The 19,292-nt window shown below is 43.8% G+C and overlaps 1 protein-coding gene across 1 annotated transcript in view; it reads right to left on the reverse strand.

Moving 5' to 3' along the window:
* uvrag (UV radiation resistance associated gene) overlaps window positions 1-19,292 on the reverse strand; it is a 154,618-nt gene that overhangs the window by 79,626 nt on the left and 55,700 nt on the right. The window contains exon 12 of the mRNA XM_055942105.1: window positions 16,769-16,934. Coding sequence (XP_055798080.1) covers window positions 16,769-16,934 — 166 coding nt within the window. The remainder of the gene's footprint in view (window positions 1-16,768; window positions 16,935-19,292) is intronic.

The following is a 19,292-nucleotide window of genomic DNA, read 5'->3' on the forward strand; positions in this document are numbered from 1 at the left end:
AGTGATGTGCCATCCGGTTGCCCGCTCAGTCACTGTCATTTCGTCTGTTTTCATCATCAGAGAGACGCTTTTAGACGATGCAGCAGCCTGTCGGTGGTGTTTTTTCTTCTTCCACTCTCCCTCTGCTTTCATCTCTCTCTCATTGTTTTAATTAGATCCAGAGAGCTGGACCCAGAGGACAGGCCAGCTCTCTATGGGGCTAGCTAGCTGCTCCCTCTCCCTCCCAAGGAGCGCCTCTTTATTTATCATGGGGAATCTAAACTTCCTCTCGTGTGCAGCCTTTTAAAACGGTCCATTAAGTGCACGCTGACCTGAAGTGAAACGGACAGAGAACAGGTATTTAGAATGTGTGTTCCCAATCTTGTGGCAGGCCATCGCAGGCCATACGGCTGCTACCACAAGGTCTTATTGCGAGAGAGGAGAGAAAGAGAGAGATGGAGAGAGAGAGAGACCATGCCGCTATTGACATTAACTTCTTGCGACTATAGGGGGTGCTGTTTCAAATTAGCATAATTGTCTCTACAGATGAAACGGCTTCCTACTCAATTCTTGATCGTACAATATGCATATTATTGTTATTATTGGATAGAAAACACTATCTAGTTTCTATAGCCGTTTGAATTATGTCTCTGAGTGGAACAGAACTCTTTCTACAGCGAAATCCATGACAGGTTTTGCGAAGGTCTGAGAGCGAAGCTCTGATCTCAGTTCAGTTTAAAGGGGTGTGTATATCCTATGGAACGACACGAACTGCACCCGCCTTCCCCTGGATGTCAGTAACCAATGAGAAGTGGAATGGGCTTCCTAGGTGGCTCTCAGAGGTTATAAAACACCAAGGAGTGAGGTACGCCTTCTTTTCGACGTTGAACTTTACGCACAGAGAGACCTGGGGATGCCATTTTCGAACGCTCACTAATGAACTTTAGATATATCAGTCTGTAATTTAATTTGATATAGGTGTTAGAAACATCATAACGAAGCTATTTGAAACCGAGTTATATCAGATTATGCGGGTATATTGCTATTTTTCGGAATTTCCTCAGTATTGCGTATTGAGGATTTGGACACGTTAGCTAATGTTAGCAATTGTTAGCTATAGTTAGCTGCTATATCAGAAGTTGAATGCAACGTTTTACAACCAAGCAACGATTCTTTTGGACAAAAGTACCACTTGGCCAAGATTCCGATGGAAGCTCGTCGAAAAGTAAGAGCTATTTATGATGTTATTCCATTTTTATGTGGAAAAATGTAAACTCAATAATGGTAATTAGTGACGCAGTTATTGCGGCACTAGTCTGTCTGTAACGCACACTGTATGTCTAGTAACGTTAATTTTAAAAATCTAACTTAGCGGTTGCATTAATAACTAATGCATCTTTCATTTCATGGCCAACCTGTATTTTTTTAGTCACGTTTATGAATAGTTTTCGATAAAAATAGTTGTATTATCATGATGCTGCCGGGCAGATTGCTTGAGTAGTTGGACAGTATTTCCATTGTGTAAGCACGATTTGTGCCGCTAAATATGCACATTTTCGATCAAACTCTATATGGATTGTGTAATGTGATGTTACAGGAGTGTCATCGGAAGAATTCTGAGAAGGTTAGTGAAAAAATTTATATATTTTGGCGATGTTTACGTTATCGCTCTCTTTGGCTAGAATCAATGCTCTGGTAACGTTTGCATATGTGGTATGCTAATATAACGATTTATTGTGTTTTCGCTGTAAGACACTTAGAAAATCTGAAATATTGTCTGTATTCACAGGATGTGTGTCTTTCGATTAGTGTATGCTGTCTATTTTTAAGAAATGTTTGATGATTAGTAAGTAGGTAAACACGTTGCTCTATGTAGTTATTCTAGTCCATTTGTGACGGTGGGTGCAATTGTAACCTATGACATCTACCTGAAATATGCACATTTTTCTAACAAAACCTATCCTATACCATAAATATGTTATCAGACTGTCATCTGAGGAGTTTTATCTTGGTTAGTGGCTATCAATATCTTAGTTTAGCCGAATTGGTGATAGCTACTGGTGTTGAGAGAAAATGGTGGACAAGAAAAATGGTGATTTTTGCTAACGTGTTTAGCTAATAGATTTACATATTGTGTCTTCCCTGTAAAACATTTTAAAAATCTGAAATGGTGGCTTTATTCACAGGATCTGTATCTTTCATTAGGTGTCTTGGACTTGTGATTTAATGATATTTAGATGCTACTATTTAATTGTGACGCTATGCTAGCGTTGCTAATCAGTGTGGGGGGGGTGGGGGGTGCTCCCGGACCCGGGGTAGGTGCTCGGTAGAGGTTAAGATAACACTAGTCAGGTCAACGGTTACCCAACCATGAAAAAGCTGTGTAAAATATCATATGCAGATGAACTGAGCCAGCTGAACCATTCATTTTCAGTGAACGATCATAGCTATAACTTCAAAATACTTTTAAGGCAGATAATGTTGCTTAATCGCTCAGCACTTCGGTTATTTTCCGGTTTTTAAAGAACTAATTGATGTCGGTTACATTATTTGACTTCCATTTTGTCCGTTTTTTTTCTGTGAGCTCAATGCACACATCGCACAGTTTCTCTAGAGATAAATCCGATCCAGCCTAAACAGTGTAGTTTAGTGTAGCAATGTAGTAGGGAGTTGTAGTTTCCAACAAGCCAATATTCTTCAAGGTTCAGCACATAAAATGTGGTAATTAACTACAATGACCATAATCCATTGCACATCTACTTGCCCGATCTGTGTTTCTTTTACACCTGCTACAGAAGAGACATGCAGAATACGCGGTCTTGAGGTGATATAGAGAGCAGCTGTTGCTTCCCGAGCTATCTCTACCTGAAAATACATGATCTAAGTGATTGATAGTTGTTATTCAGCAGTCATAAAAGTATGCATTATTTACTACTAAAATAGTGATTGTCAGACAGCAGCTCTATAGAGACGAGATGATAACTAGGAATTAAATAATTGACATAAAATAAAACAAATGTAACACACACAACAACTGAAAAATGTTATTAAAGTAATGTGAATAATTTATGGTCAATAAGTGATGGACAGTCACTACCATCATGGGACTTTTATTAATAGTTTTACTCTGTGTTACAGCATTCAACCCACAAAATGCAAAGTGCATTTAATGTTATTTTATTTTTTTATTAGCGAAATCCGTGATTATTATTTTTAATCAAACTGAAACCGAACCGACCACAAAAAGCATTAAATCACTCAGCACTAAAAGGCAGATGCTTATTATTAACGTCTTATTTATTTAATTTATTATTAACGTCAGACCGACAGGCTCCCGAGACTGCTAAATAGTCAATTAATGGTACCCAAACTATCTGCCCTGACTCTGTCGTGCACTGACTCACTACACTGTCACCCTCTCACACACTAAATATACATACACACACACACACTTTTCTGCTGCTACTCTGTTCTTCATTTTACTCTTATTATCATCTATCCGGATGCCTAGTCACTTTACCCTGCCTTCACGTAGTATCTACCTCTAATACCTCGTACCTCTACACATTGATCTTTACTGGTACTCCCTGGATATACAGTTGAAGTCGGAAGTTTACATACACCTTAGCCAAATACATTTAAACTCAGTTTATCACAAATCCTGAAATTGAATCCTTGTAAAAATTCCCTGTCTTAGGTCAGTTAGGATCACGACTATTTTAAGAATGTGAAATGTCAGAATAATAGCAGAGAGAATTATTTATTTCAGTTTTTCTTTCTTTTATCACATTCCTAGTGGGTCAGAAGTTTACATACACTCAATTAGTATTTGGTAGCATTGCCATTAAATTGTTTAACGTGGGTCAAACGTTTCAGGTAGCCTTCCACAAGCTACCCACAATAAGTTGAGTGAATTTTGGCCCATTCCTCCTGACAGAGCTGGTGTAACTGAGTCAGGTTTGTAGGCCTCCTTGCTCGTACACACTTTACCAGTTCTGCCCACAAATGTTCTATAGGATTGAGGTCAGGGCTTGGTGATGGACACTCCAAAACCTTGACTTTGTTGTCCTTAAGCCATTTTGCCACAACATTGTAAGTATGCTTGGGGTCATTGTTCATTTGCAAGACCCATTTGCGACCAAGCTTTTACTTCCTGACTGACGTCTTGAGATGTTGCTTCAATATATCCACATAATTTTCGTTCCTCATGATGCCAACTATTTTGTGAAGTGCACCAGTCCCTCCTGCAGCAAAGCACCCCCACAACATGATGATGCCACCCCTGTGCTTCACGGTTCGGATGGTGTTCTTTGGCTTGCAAGCCTCCCCCTTTTTCCTCCAAACATAATGATGGTCATTATGGCCAAACGGTTCTATTTTTTTAATCATCAGACAAGAGGACATTTCTCCAAAAAGTACGATCTTTGTCCCCATGTGCAGTTGCAAACCGTAGTCTGGCTTTTTTATGGCGGTTTTGGAGCAGTGGCTTCTTCCTTGCTGAGCGGCCTTTCAGGTTATGTCGATATAGGACTCGTTTACTGTGGATATAGATACTTTTGTACCTGTTTCCTAAAGCATCTTCACAAGGTCCTTTGCTGTTGTTCTGGGATTGATTTGCACTTTTTGCACCAAAGTAGGTTAATCTCTAGGAGACAGAACGCTTCTCCTTCCTGAGCGGTATGATGGCTGAGTGGTCCCGTGGTTTTTATACTTGCGTACTATTGTTCGTACAGATGAACGTGGTACCTTCAGGCATTTGGAAATTGCTCCCAAGGATGAACCAGACTTGTGGAGGTCTACAATTTTTTTCCTGAGGTCTTGTCTGATATATTTTGATTTTCCCATGATGTCAAGCAAAGAGGCAGTGAGTTTGAAGGTAGGCCTTGAAATACATCCACAGGTACACCTCCAATTGACTCAAATTATGCCAATTAGCTTATCAGAAGCTTCTAAAGCCATTATGACGTTTTCTGGAATTTTCCAAGCTGTTTAAAGGCACAGTCAACTTAGTGTATGTAAACTTCTGACCCACTGGAATTGTGATACTGTGAATTATAAGTGAAATAATCTGTCTGAAAACAATTGTTGGAAAAATGACTTGTGTCATGCACAAAGTAGATGTCCTAACCGACTTGCCAAAACTATAGTTTGTTAACAAGAAATGTGGAGAGTGATTGAAAAATGTGTTTTAATGACTCCAACATAAGTGTATATAAACTCCCGACTTCAACTGTAGCTCCACTCGTGTATTTTATTCTATTCCTCGTGTTAGTAACTATTTAATTTACTTTTTTTTTTTTTTACTTTGCATCATTGGGAAAGGTTCATAAGCATGTATTTCACTGTAAAGTCAACACCAGTTGTATTCGGCGCATGTGATAAATGCAATTTCTCAAAGCACAAGGAATGGATGGATCCTAAGTAATAGAGTTGAGAAATTGACAAAGAGATGGCAGAGGAGAGATCTGGTGGATGCCTGAGGCATCAGGGCATTGGACCACTGACGATGGGGAAGGAGCCAGGAGCTGCCTGGGGAGCAGCCTGGTCTCACTGGCCCACTCTCAACCCATCTTCTCTGGATTACAGGGAGGTTTTACAGGGTAGCAGGGCCAGTCAACCACTTATACAACTGACCCATCTGGCACACCAGACAATCCTTTCCCCCAGGACATCCAACTGACTTGACCATTACAGTATTTCCCATTGTCCTCAAATGTTACTGTACGATAAAAAGATAAGTGAAAGTATGTGCCTGACTAGTCTGTGTCCTGTCATTGAGCAACTATTCTACCCCCTCCCTCCTCTCCCCTCTCTCGTGGCTGCTATGTGACCCTGATAGGGGTGCGGGGGGGGGTTCGACGGCCCTTCCCCTGGTCCCACATGGTCCATGTTAAAGGACGTGAAACAGAACGCCGCATAACAATAACCTCCTTCCTTTGAGTTTGCAGGTCCAGCCGAACCAAGGCCCTCTCTTAGCCTCCTTCCCTCCATTCACTGGCAGTCACATAGAGCACTTCCTCCCCCAGCCACACTACACTAGCGCCACGCATTGATGTGTCAATCCCTACTTAGGCAGTTCTTTTCTTCAGCCTTCAATTTCATGAAGAAAATTAGGCAACAAAATGGGTTTCCCCTTAATATTCCTAGTAACATGTATGTATGAAGCAGCGCTTGGGTTTTTAACGGCCAGGCTCTGGTATCAATCATACCGGTGACATCTGGATTGCATCTCCCCTATTCACCCCCATTCAATCAGACACACTGGAGCTATGGAGCTGGGTTCTCTCTGCTGCTGCTCTGTAAAATGTGGGAGCAACGTATTGTTAGCTCATTGCATTCTGAGAATATTTTTAGATGGGTGAAAGCTTCCGAGATTCCAAATAATGGTGCGTTCAAGGTAGGATTAGAGCCCACAAACAAGCCAAGTGGAGTCATCTCCATTTACCACCTTTCCTCTAAATACACCCTCCAGCCCCCATTCATTCACTCCACACTGACTGAGACTTCTCAACCCAGGTGTAGAGGGAGCACTAGTTCAGCTGTACATCGGTCTGCCTGCTCTTACTGTGGCTAAATGGCAACCTACATAAAAGCCAAGGCGGTCATTATCTGAGACGGCAGGTCTGGAGTGGAATATAACAGTAATGCCCTCGCTCTACAGGTCAAACATTTCTATATGGCTGGCACAGTCAAGAGAACCTAAATGGTTGTTAGGCTCCAATTAACAAGCACAAAAAAAGCCAAAAACCCATTACGCGAGGGATAGGAAAGTTTTGTCTTACTCGACTATATGATGAACTGTAGGTGGTGTTAAAAAAAAGTTAAGTTGGCTCCTTGGGAATATGAACATGAGGAATTTTCACATTTCACATTTTTAATTAGACTGGCAGGGTACGATGTAAGAGATGTTTGGCCTCCACAGAATCAGTCACAGTCGAACAACAGCTCCACAGTGGGGACACTCAGCTCAATCTAACAGCGACCATGCTTTGCCAAGACGCCACTGGGATCTGGAACACACCACTCAGAGAAAGTAGTACACAGACAGAAGAACGCCCCACAAGTGCCAACTGGTGACCAGAGAAGCATAGTGAGTGGTGGATGAATTGAACACCAATGGGATGAATTGGAACGCTGACTGCGAGCCAGGCCTAATCGCCCAACATCAGTGCCCGACTTGTGGCTGAATGGAAGCAAGTCCCCACAGCAATGTTCCGACATATAGTGGAAAGCCTTCCCAGAAGAGTGGAGGCTGTAATAGCAGCAAAGGGGGGACCAACTCCATATTAATGGCCCATGATTTTGAAATGAGATGTTCCAAGAAGCAGGTGTACACATACTTTTGGTCATGTAATATAATGGTGTATACAGTATGGAGAGTACTTGACTAGAAAAGGTTTGAACAGCAGAAGTTTTATACGATGAACCATTACTAGAATACAGTATATACATGTGTTAAATCACTATGTACATAGGGCCTCCGTCTCTAAAGTGCAGGGTAGAGTACCGGGTGGTAGCCGGCTACTAACCGTGACTAAGGTCCAGGGCAGGGTAATGGTGACTGTTTAACAGTCTGATGGCCTGGGGATAGAAGCTGTTTCTCAGTCTCTTGGTCCCAGCATTGATGCACCTGTACGGTCTCCGCCTGGTAACGGGGCGAACAGGACGTGGCTTGGGTGGCTGAGATCCTTAATGATCTTCTTGGCCTTCCTGTGACACCGGGTGCTGTAGATATCTTGGAGAACAGGCTGTGTGACCCCGATAATGCGTTGGACTGAAGGCACCGCCCTCTGGAGAGCCCTGCAGTTGCGGACGGTGCAATTGCCGTACCAGGCGGTGAAACAGCCCGACAGGATGCTCTCAATGGTGCATCTGTAGAAGTTCATAAGGGTCTTAAAGTAGTTTCTTCAGCCTTCTGAAGCCTTCATACATCACATCTATATGAAGAGAACATTTGAAATCATCAGTGATGTGCACGCCGAGGAACTTGAAGCTTTTGACCCTGTCGATGTGGACATGCTCTCTCTTATGGTCTCCTGTAGTCCACGATCAGCTCCTTTGTTTTGTTGACGTTGAGGGAAAGGTTAGTATCCTCGCACCACTCCGACCGGCCTCTCATCTCCTCCCTGTATGCCGTCTCATCATTGTTGGTAATCAGGGATACCACTGTTGTGTCATCAGCAAACTTGAATGACTGAGTTGGAGAGGTGCGTTGCCATGCAGTCATGGATGAACAGGAAACACAGGAGGGGGCTGAGCACGCACCCTTGTGGAGCCCCTTTGTTGAGAATCAGAGCGGAGGATGGGTTGTTGCCTACCTTCACCACTTGGGGTCAGGAAGTCCAGGACCCAGTTGTAGAGCAAGAGGTTCAGATTCAGGGCCTGATCTTCATGATTTTTTAAAATGTATTTCACCTTTATTTAACCAGGTAGGCCAGTTGAGAACAAGTTCTCATTTACAACTGCAACCTGGCCAAGATAAAGCAAAGCAGTGCGACAAAAAACAACACAGTTACACATAGGATAAACAAAGGTACAGTAAATAACACATTAGAAAAATCTATACACAGTGTGAGCAAATGGAGTAAGGAGGTAAGGCAATAAATATGCCATAGTAGCGAAATAATTACAATTTAGCAAATTAACTCTGACGTGATAGATGTGCAGATGATGATGTGCAAGTATAAATACTGGTGTGCAAAAGAGCAAAAAAGTCAATAAAAACAATATGGGGATGAGGTAGGTAGTGGGCTATTTACACATGGGCTATGTACAGCTGCAGCGATCGATAAGCTGCTCAGATAGCTGATGCTTAAAGTTAGTGAGGGAGATAAGTCTCAAACTCCAGCGATTTTTGCAATTCGTTCTAGTGATTGGCAGCAGAGAACTGGAAGGAAAGGCGGCCAAAGTGGGTGTTAGCTTTGGGGATGACCAGTGAGATATACCTGCTGGAACGAGTGCTACGGGTGGGTGCTGCTTTGGTGACCAGTGAGCTGAGATCAGGCGGAGCTTAACCTAGCAAAGACTTATAAATGACCTGGAGCCAGTGGGTCTGGCGACAAATATGTAGCAAGGGCCAGCCGACGAGAGTATACAGGTCGCAGTGGTGGGTGGTATATGGGGCTTTGGTTACAAAACGGATGGCACTTTGATAGACTGCATCCAGTTTGCCGAGTAGAGTGTTGGAGGCTATTTTGTAAATGACATCGCCAAAGTTGAGGATCGGTAGGATAGTAAGTTTTACGAGGGTATGTTTGGCAGCGTCAGCGAAGGAGGCTTTGTTGCGAAATAGGAAGCCAATTCTAGATTTAATTATGGATTGGAGATGCTAAATATATGAGTCTGGAAGGAGAGTTTGCAGTCTAGCCAGACACCTAGGTATTTGTAGTTGTCCACATATTCTAAGTCAGAACCGTCCAGAGTAGTGATGTTAGTCGGGCGGGCGGGTAGCAATCGGTTGAAAAGCATGCATTTAGTTTTACTAGAGTTTAAGAGCTATTGGAGGCCACGGAAGGAGCATTGTATGGCATTGAAGCTTGTCTGGAGGTTAGTTAACACAGTGTCCAAAGAAGGGACAGATGTATACAGAATGGTGTCGTCTGCGTAGAGGTGGATCAAGGAATCACTCGCAGCAAGAGGGACATCATTGATATATACAGAGAAAAGAGTCGGCCCGAGAATTGAACCCTGTGGTACCCCCATAGAGACTACCAGAGGTCCGGACAACAGGCCCTCAAATTTGACACACTGAACTCTTTCTGAGAAGTAGTTGGTGAACCAGGAGAGGTAGTCATTTGAGAAATCAAGGCTGTTGAGTCTGCCGATAAGAACACGGTGATTGACAGAGTCGAAAGCCTTGGCCAGGTCGATGAAGACGGCTGCACAGTACTGTCTTTTATCGATGGCGGTTATGATATTGTTTAGTACCTTGAGCGTGGCTGAGGCGTACCCGTGACCAGCTCGGAAACCGGATTGCACAGCGGAGAAGGTACGGTGGGATTCGAAATGGTCATTGATCTGTTTGTTAACTTGGCTTTTCGAAGACTTTAGAAAGACAGGGCAGGATGGATATAGTTCTGTAACAGTTTGTGTCTAGCGTGTCTCCCTTTTGAAGAGGCTTTCCAATCTTTAGGAATCTCGGACGATATGAAAGAGAGGTTGAACAGACTAGTAATAGGGGTTGCAACAATGGCGGCGGATAGTTTTAGAAAGACAGGGTCCAGATTGTGTAGCCCAGCTGATTTGCACGGGTCCAGGTTTAGCAGCTCTTTCAGAACATCTGCTATCGGGATTTGGGTGAAGGAGAACCTGGGGAGGCTTGGGCAAGTAGCTGTGAGGGTGTGCAGAGCTGTTGACCAGGGTTGGGGTAGCCAGGAGGAAAGCATGGCCAACCGTAGAGAAATGCTTATTAAAATTCTCGATTATCATGGATTTATCGGTGGTGACAGTGTTTCCTAGCCTCAGTGCAGTGGGCAGCTGGGAGGAGGTGCTCTTATTCTCCATCGACTTTACAGTGTGTTAAGACATTTTTGGAGTTAGAGTGAGAGGATGCAAATTTCTGTTTGAAAAAGCTAACCTTTGCTTTCCTAACTGACTGTGTGTATTGGTTCCTGACTTCTCTGAAAAGTTGCATATCCCGGGGACTATTCGATGCTAGTGCAGTACGCCACAGGATGTTTTTGTGCTGGTCGAGGGCAGTCAGGTCTGGAGTGAACCAAGGGCTATATCTGTTCTCAGTTCTACATTTTTTGAAAGGAGCATGCTTATTTAAGATGGTGAGGAAATTACTTTTTAAAGAACAACCAGGCATCCTCAACTAACGAGATGGGGTCAATATCCTTCCAGGATACCCGGGTCAAGTCGATTAGAAAGGCCTGCTTGCAGAAGTGTTTTAGGGAGCGTTTGACAGTGATGAGGGGTGGTCGTTTGACCGCGGACCCATAACGGATCCAGGCAATGAGGCAGTGATCGCTGAGATCCTGATTGAAAACAGCAGAGGTGTATTTGGAGGGGAAGTTGGTGAGGATAATGTCTATGAGGGTGCCCATGTTTACGGATTTAGGGTTGTACCTGGTGTGTTCCTTGATGATTTGTGTGAGATTGAGGGCATCTAGCTTAGATTGTAGGACGGCCGGAGTGTTAAGTATGTCCCAGTTTAGGTCACCGAACAGAACGAACTCTGAAGATAAATGGGGGGCAATCAATTCACATATGGTGTCCAGGGCACAGCTGGGAGCTGAGGGGGTATATAACAGGCGGCAAAAGTGAGATACTTATTTCTGGAGAAATTCATTAAACAAATTAGAGCAATAACTGTTTGGGCATAGACCTGGAAAGTATGACAGAACTTTGCAGGCTATCTCTGCAGTAGATTGCAACATCTCCCCCTTTGGCAGTTCTATCTTGACGGAAATTTTGTAGTTGGGGATAGAAATCTCAGAATTTTTGGTGGCCTTCCTAAGCCAGGATTCAGACACGGCAAGGACATCAGCGTTGGCGGAGTGTGCTAAAGCAGTGAGTAAAACAAACTCAGGGAGGAGGCTTCTGATGTTAACATGCATGAAACCAAGGCTTTTACGGTTACAGAAGCCAACAAATGAGAGTGCCTGGGGACACACAGGGCCTGGGTTAACCTCTACATCACCCGAGGAACAGAGGAGGAGTAGGATGAGGTTATGGCTAAAGACTATCAAAACTGGTTGTCTAGTGCGTTGGGGACAGAGAATAAAAGGAGCAGATTTCTGGGTGTGGTAGAATAGATTCAGGGCATAATGTACAGACAAGGTTACGGTCGGGTGCAGGTACAGTGGAGGTAAACCTAGGCATTGAGTGACGATAAGATGTTGCATCTCTGGAGGTACTAGTTATGCTATGAGGCCACCCCATGTGTGGGAGGTGGGATAAAGGAGGTATCTGAGGCATGTTGAGTGGGGCTAGGGGCTCCCCAGTAAAATAAAACAATGATAACTACACTAAACAACAGTATACAAGGCTTATTGACAGAGAGAGACAAAGTGATCACAGGTGTTGATTGGGAGAGCTAGCTAAGACAACGGGTAAGACAGCAACAGCTAATCAGCTAAGATAACAACAACAGGTAAAATGGCGATGAATGGGCAGAGAGGGTCAGTTTCAATTTTTTTATTTTACCTTTATTTATACAGGTTTTTTCCTCATTGAGATAACTGGTCTCTCTTGGAAAAGAGATGTTAACTACACACAGGGCCTGAGTTTGATGCTGGGCCCGACAGAAAAACAAAACAAACCAAATGGAGTACCGTGATTAATGAACAGGTACAGGTGATCATATGGTCCAGTGAACAGCAATAGATGAAGCAGGGAAGTCGTTACACGCTAGCAAGCGGGAGACACGGCATTCATAGAGTTAGCAGGCCGGGGCAAGCAGAAGCGTCTTCATCTACGTCCGACAAAGGACGGTTGAGGGCACATCGGATGGAATTACGTCGGCAGTTGTGATAAATCTGCGGGGCTCCGTGTCGACAAAGGGTCCAGGCCAAACTGGCAAAAGAGGTAATGTAGCTGGAGTAATATCGCTTGCTAGCCGGGAGATGCGCCTGGCTCAAGGCTAACTGGTGCTAGCTTCGGGACAAGGGCGTTAGCCATTATGGCCCCTCGGTAGCAGCTAGCTAGCTGAGATGATCCGATGCAAAGGTCCAGAGCTTAAGGCAGGAATTCGGCGATGTAGTGGCTTCTAGTTGTGTTAGTGAAGAGTACGGGAGGCATCAGCTTTGTAGCTTTGTCCCGGGTGGCGCAGTGGTCTGCGCCACCAGAGTCTCTGGGTTCGCGCCCAGGCTCTGTCGCAGCCGGCCGCAACCGGGAGGTCCGTGGGGCGACGCACAATTGGCATAGCGTCGTCCGGGTTAGGGAGGGTTTGGCCGGGAGGGATATCCTTGTCTCAGTATGTAAAAAAATAATAATAATAATAAAATGTATGTAATAAAATGTATGCACTCTACTGTAAGTCGCTCTGGATAAGAGCGTCTGCTAAATGACTAAAATGTAAAATGTAATGTAAATGTAGCTGAGTGATCATAGGGTCCGCTGAGCAGGCCTGGTTCAAAGGCTAGCTTAGGGGCTGGGCCACTCGGTAGCTAGCTGCGAGGATCTGGAATAATGGTCCAGTAATGGAGTAATCTGGAGTAAGGGTGGAGAAAAGCAGTCCTGATATGCTCAGGGTTGATATCGCGCTGTGCAGACTGGCGTTGTACAGGCTGCCGGGTATTATCCGGGGGTAAAAGCGGCTGGTGTCTGAGCTAGAGGTAAAAGCCGCTAGCAGTGGCTAACAGTGACTAGATAGCTAGTCGTTAATTAGCTGGTTAGCATCTGATGGCTAGCTTCTGATGGAGGTTCTAACTATAAGGTATAAAAATAGCGGATCCGTATCCCATTAGGTGAGACGGGTTGCCGGAAGGTATATTTAATTTAAAAATGGAAAAAGAGATTGAAATATATACAAAAAAAGACTAAATTTACATGGGACAACGACAAAAACGTCTGCACTGCTAACCCATCTTGGATTGATGTATAATGATGAGGTTGGAGGGGAACTATGGTGTTGAAGGCTGAGCTGTAGTCAAAGAAAAGCATTCTCATATAGGTATTCATCTTGTCCAGGTGGGATAGGGCAGTGTGCAGTGCAATGGCGTTGCGTCGTCCGTGGATCTGTTGGGGCGATATGTGAATTGTAGTGGTTATAAGGTGGTTGTTGGGTAAGGTGGCGGTGATATGGTCCTTAACTAGCCTCTCAAAGCACTTTATGAGGACAGAAGTGAGTGCTACGGGGCGATAGTAATTTAGTACCTTTCTTCGGTACAGGAACAATGGTGGACATCTTGAAGCAAGTGGAGACAACAGACTGGGATATGGAGAGATTTAATATGTCGGCAAACACACCAGCCAGTTGGTCTGCACATGCTCTGAGGATGCGGCTTGGGATGCAGTCTGGGACGGCAGCCTTGCAAGGGTTAACATGTTTTACTCACGTCGCCCCCCGGAGAATGAGAGCACAGCAAACTTGGTGAGCAACGGGGGTCGGTGTCGGCGGCTCGGTTGTTTTCTTCAAAGTGGGCAAAGAAGGTGTTTAGCATGTCCAGGAGGGAGGAGTCAGTTTCCTTGAGGTGGCTGGCATTGGAAGAGTAGATGGTTGGAGTGACGGATGGTGGAGACCCCCTCTGTGAGCCCCTCCAGCTGCCATGATGAATCTCAGGGGAGGAGAAGAAGAAATGGGCCGATGCTGGCTGTAGTTGTCTCTGATAACGCCTCACACTCACCCTGCGCATGTTTTCGTTTAAGGGTTTGAATATATGACATATGGATGTGTGTGTGGAGGAATGCATGTATTTATTTACATGCCTTCCCCTGTGTCTGACTAAAACAATGATGAGCAGCATCCATACGTGTATGTGAGAAAGTATGAGAGAAAAACAGAGATAAACACACTGGGACCATCTCATCCTTACATGGTTATTCAGTTCAAGCCCAGAACAGTCAAACAAGTTAGATGAGGCATTGGTCAGGGGTTACTGGGGGACTTAATGGGGTCCAAGGTGTCTACGGACCTGTTAGTTACTATGAGTTAATGAAGGGGTTTGGTATGGCCCTTCTCTCTCTCTTATTAATTGGGCAAAATGAGGCTGTATGCATTAGCTTTTCAAAGAACAGTCTGCCTGCTACCCCCTCAACCACCTAAACAGCACAGCGCAGAGCAGAAAACACACTGCCATTCTCTTCCTGTCCCACTCTGGCCATAAGCCACCACTGACACGGGACTCACAGCTGCTCCTTTTACAGTAGGCCTGTGTTGGTGTAGACAAGAGGGGGGCAATAAGCCCCTATACCTAAACAGCCTCGTAAGGGGAACACGACACACCATATAATATTGTATTTCTACCGAATGCTGGTGATCTCTATCTGCTACAAGCGAAGAATAACAGTTTAATTTGAGCAAGCTGTGCAGAACCGGAGATGACAGGTTATGACTGTAGGAGGCTTGGCAAGATGCAATACAGACTTTGTGTTGCTTTTTAATTTCTTGGCGGTTGGCACTTTACTTACATTTATAATGAATCTATCTAGCACCAAAGGGATGAAATGTGCCCACATGTATACTATACCCAACAGTACAGTGTCTGATAATACCTATTTTCAAAACATGTTATTTTCATTTTTTTTAAATCCGATGTGTTATCCATTTTGATGCCCATTATTTTTTTTTCCTGGTCGAGGGGGGTCTTGCCTGGCTGTGCACAGAATGTAGAGGAATGTACAGTTGCATACCTGACAGCATATGTGTGCATTCCCAAACATGCAATTATCACAAGGTAACAGGAGTTTTGTTGGAAGCTTGATGCATAGTTACCGGATCCAAACAGATCCAAATAATAATTTCAATACAGTGTCCTTACTGTAATTGCGGTGCCCGGTAGAATTGAAACAAGATTAAAACAAGCAGGCTGGTACAGCCCAGAGGCAAGGCCCCAAGACTGTTATCCTTTCTTTGTGTCCATGGCAACAATATTATCCAACATATCCATACATCTTAAATACCTCTCTCCATTCAGGTAAATTTGTCTAAATACAGTGTGGGTAGAACAGTGCCTAGCTTAGCCCCCTACGGTACAAAGATAAAGGCACAGGCCAAGGTGAGCAAAACAGGAATCTTCAACAATGTGCTTCATCATTATGAAAAATAGTACTGTCTACTGTCTGGGTTTTTATATGAAATGACAAAGGAATGTTCAAAACAGTGGTTGTGGCATGGTAAAGAGGATTGTAAAAAAATACCTGTGAGTGAACCAGACACCGTTTGACATGCTGCATAACATACGGCTTAGCTGTCCAAAGCAGTCAAAAGTTTACTACTTGCACGGAATGATTACATCAAGCTTGTGACTCTAGAAACTTGTTGGATGCATTTGTAGTTTGTTTTGGTTGTGTTTTGGGTTATGTTTTGCCCAATAGTAACTGAATGGTGACTGGAGTAATTATATTTCTAAGTGAGTAGATAAGATGTTTATGAACACTTCAAAATGAATCATGATAATGCCATGATTAAGAAAAATCACAAATGAATCATAAATAATATTGAGTGAGAAGGTTAGAGACTTCAACAATAGGCTAACCTCTCACCATTACCAATAACAGGGGAGGTTAGCATGTAGTAAATTAGGTACTAAACTTTTGACTACTTTAATACAGTATAAGTGAATTTGTCCAAATGGGGGGACTAGATACATAAAGGGCTATTATTTCTAAATGGTAAAACAGATATGTATGAAAATACCCTAAAATAAGAGCTGGCATTCTGTACTGTTGCCTAATATGAAACATTTTATCTCAAATATAAATATTTTCTTTCACTCTCCAAATACATATGGAGAGGAGAGTACATGCTGTCCTTATTTAGCACCTACAGTACATAGGTCCCTTGTTATGACCAGGATCACAATGAGCTCTCCAGTCGTTTAGAGTTTATCTCTAATCAACCGCAAAATTGTTGGGTACTAGGAATCCTTGGCATCCATCAACTGGCTACAGTAGGATTAGCTACTGTCCACATTTGGCCCCTTTCTGCCGTTGGCACTTTCTTATGACCAGGATCAATACCCTCCATACTCCTAGTTTGTCACTTTTGTCAACTATATAATTTAAAAAAATGTGTAACAGCATATGTGTGGATTGTTAATGAATGGAAAATGCACTTTCAATACTCAATAATTCAAATGTTGAACATAAATAACTAAATATTGAAGGCTGTTAGGTTGCTTACTCTCTCTCCTTCTCGCTGAGCTTGTCTGTGATGGTGTCCTTGATGGAGGAGCGGGAACCCTTGTGGATGACAGGATACCTGAGAGGGATCTGCAAGAAGCAGCTGATCATCAGCACCAGGTGGGCCGTGTAACCCAGGGCAACCGCCACGCTCCCATCATCCTTCGCTGTAGGAAAAAAAACATAACCGAGGTCATTCAATTTCTGTTTGAAAGGTTTACTGTGAAATGGTAGCAGAGGGTTTGAATGAAAAACTGTTTAATTGGATCTGATTTGAAACACCATGCCTGTTAAATCACTTCAATGGCTGTGTTTTAATGCTTTATTACTACAACACACTATAATGCTAAGACTAGAAACTGAACATGGTCAAAATGGCAACAACCATCTCAGTGTTTCATCTTTTCACTTCAAAGCAAGAGGTCAGGAATGCTGTGACTGCAATACTAATAATGCATTTGATATACGTTCCATATAAATTAATCATAATGAAATGAAAGATCAAATCATGCAAACAAAAAATAAAAGGCATCACAAAATGGAAAAAACTTTGGTAAGTAATCAAACGAATAAAAAGAAGTCATTTATGTGGGCAAAGTGTTTTGAAAATGACACAAAGTGTGTTTTTGGTGACGCAACACACATGAAAACTTCAACTGTTGTAGAATACTGTACCTAATTTACTTCAAAATACCTCATATGCTTCAGAAATGTACATGAAAAGCAAGTGTCACATAAAACTAGCCCCTCGTTGGTCAATTATATTTTAAGGGAAAATGTGATGTTTTATCAACATTTCTGACTAGAAAACAGGCCCGCTGCCTGGAGCTGCTTTCTTTGACACCACATGAAGTTGTTTCAAGTTCACAACAGCAGAGCAGCAGGACATCGCTCCAGGCGAAAAGCTGATCCTTTCCAAATTCCCAAATCATAGTGCTTTTGTCTTAAATGTTTGGAATAACAGACTGCTGCCTTCATGAATCTCAGACTAGTAGGGCTTAAATATGGTGTGTTGGTGCATATCTTCAAGACCCTGTATTGTATCATTATTGAGTCTGCAGCACCTCTGACACCAGCGCCGAGGCCATGGAGCTGACTATCTTTTAGACTGCCAATATTTTCACATATTTCCCCATAAAACTAGTTCTATCCAACATGAATGTCAGATAAAGGAAACATAAGTTTAACTGACATGTACTGGGGCAACTGAAGAACCCCAGCTAGGTAGCCTCAGATGACAGGGAAGACTTAGTCACCTCAGAGAGAGAGAAAGCACTAGAGGGGCACTTGTTTCCACCCTATGACCACCTTCTCCTTAGCAGCATCTCTCATCTCTCCTCCAGCCTCTCCCCTGTCTCCTCTAACCTTCACCTTATCCAGCCTCTCCCATTTCCTGTACCCTGTCTCTTCCAGCATCACTCTTCTACCCTCAGTCTCGACATGCAGGGCTGGTTGGATTAGGCTGTGCAGCCCTGACCCCGGTGGGTCACTAATCTACCACAGCCGTCCCCTGTATGTCAACCAACAACCACACAGTTCTGGACATGGTCGGCTTAACACTGGGCAGGCCCTCCTCCCAGGGAGGGCCACACAGAAATCAGAGGGTCAAAGGTCAGGCCTCCATGATGAGGTAGGGTCAGGGAGGTGCTGTATAGCTGTTATGGTTAAGGTGGTTAGGATGTGTGGCCAGGCAGTCCCTCTTTCTGACCTCCTGTAGGCCTCTGTTCATCTCACTCTCTGTTCTACAACACAGCCACACCACATGCTCCACATCCACATGAGAGGAAAGGGAGGACAAGACAGGTTGGAGGGGGGTTAGGAGTGTGTTAGGACACCTCTTGTAGACCTCAGTCTCCTAGTACACTCTCACACCACATGCTACGTGGTTTACTCACTAGATTTCCACCACCCCCGAAGCGCGAAGCAGCCGCACACCTCCACAGGGGATGAGAAGCCACTCAACGCTGCAGACACAAACAACGAGCCGTCACGTCAGGACGGGGATGGAGGGGGTGCATGCTCACACCGGGTTTTGCGGTTGGAGTGGGGGTAGATCGCCTCGTATGAACCATCCTGATCTCGATGGATCACGATGGTTCGGGCGAGGCTAGGGAGGAGGCTGCTGCATCCAAGGACGAGCAGGGATAGCAAATCTGACTTTCCACAACACACAGGTGTGACATGGAGGAAATGTAAGCCACTCTTGAATCATCATCATCATCCAGACCTCTGCCGTGTAAAGACGCGCACACACACAATCCTCATCAGCTGTCCACAGTAAATGAGGCAGACTTCCAACATATTTTGCAGATAATACTATGCTGTATAAATAAGAAATGGAGATATGAACTAACAGTCCAGCAGAGGGGTATGTAAAGAGAGAAACTGACTGAAACAGGAAGAATTCCATTTCTGAGTCTCATCCCTACACACTATCTCCCAGTTACTCATGGGTCACCACTCACTCCTTCGCCTTTTATCAATTAGATTTGCTACTTCTTCCTCTCTCCTTCATCCTCTCGCCT

This window comes from Salvelinus fontinalis, chromosome 13 (assembly GCF_029448725.1).
Source record: "Salvelinus fontinalis isolate EN_2023a chromosome 13, ASM2944872v1, whole genome shotgun sequence".
Taxonomy (NCBI): Eukaryota; Metazoa; Chordata; class Actinopteri; order Salmoniformes; family Salmonidae; genus Salvelinus; species Salvelinus fontinalis.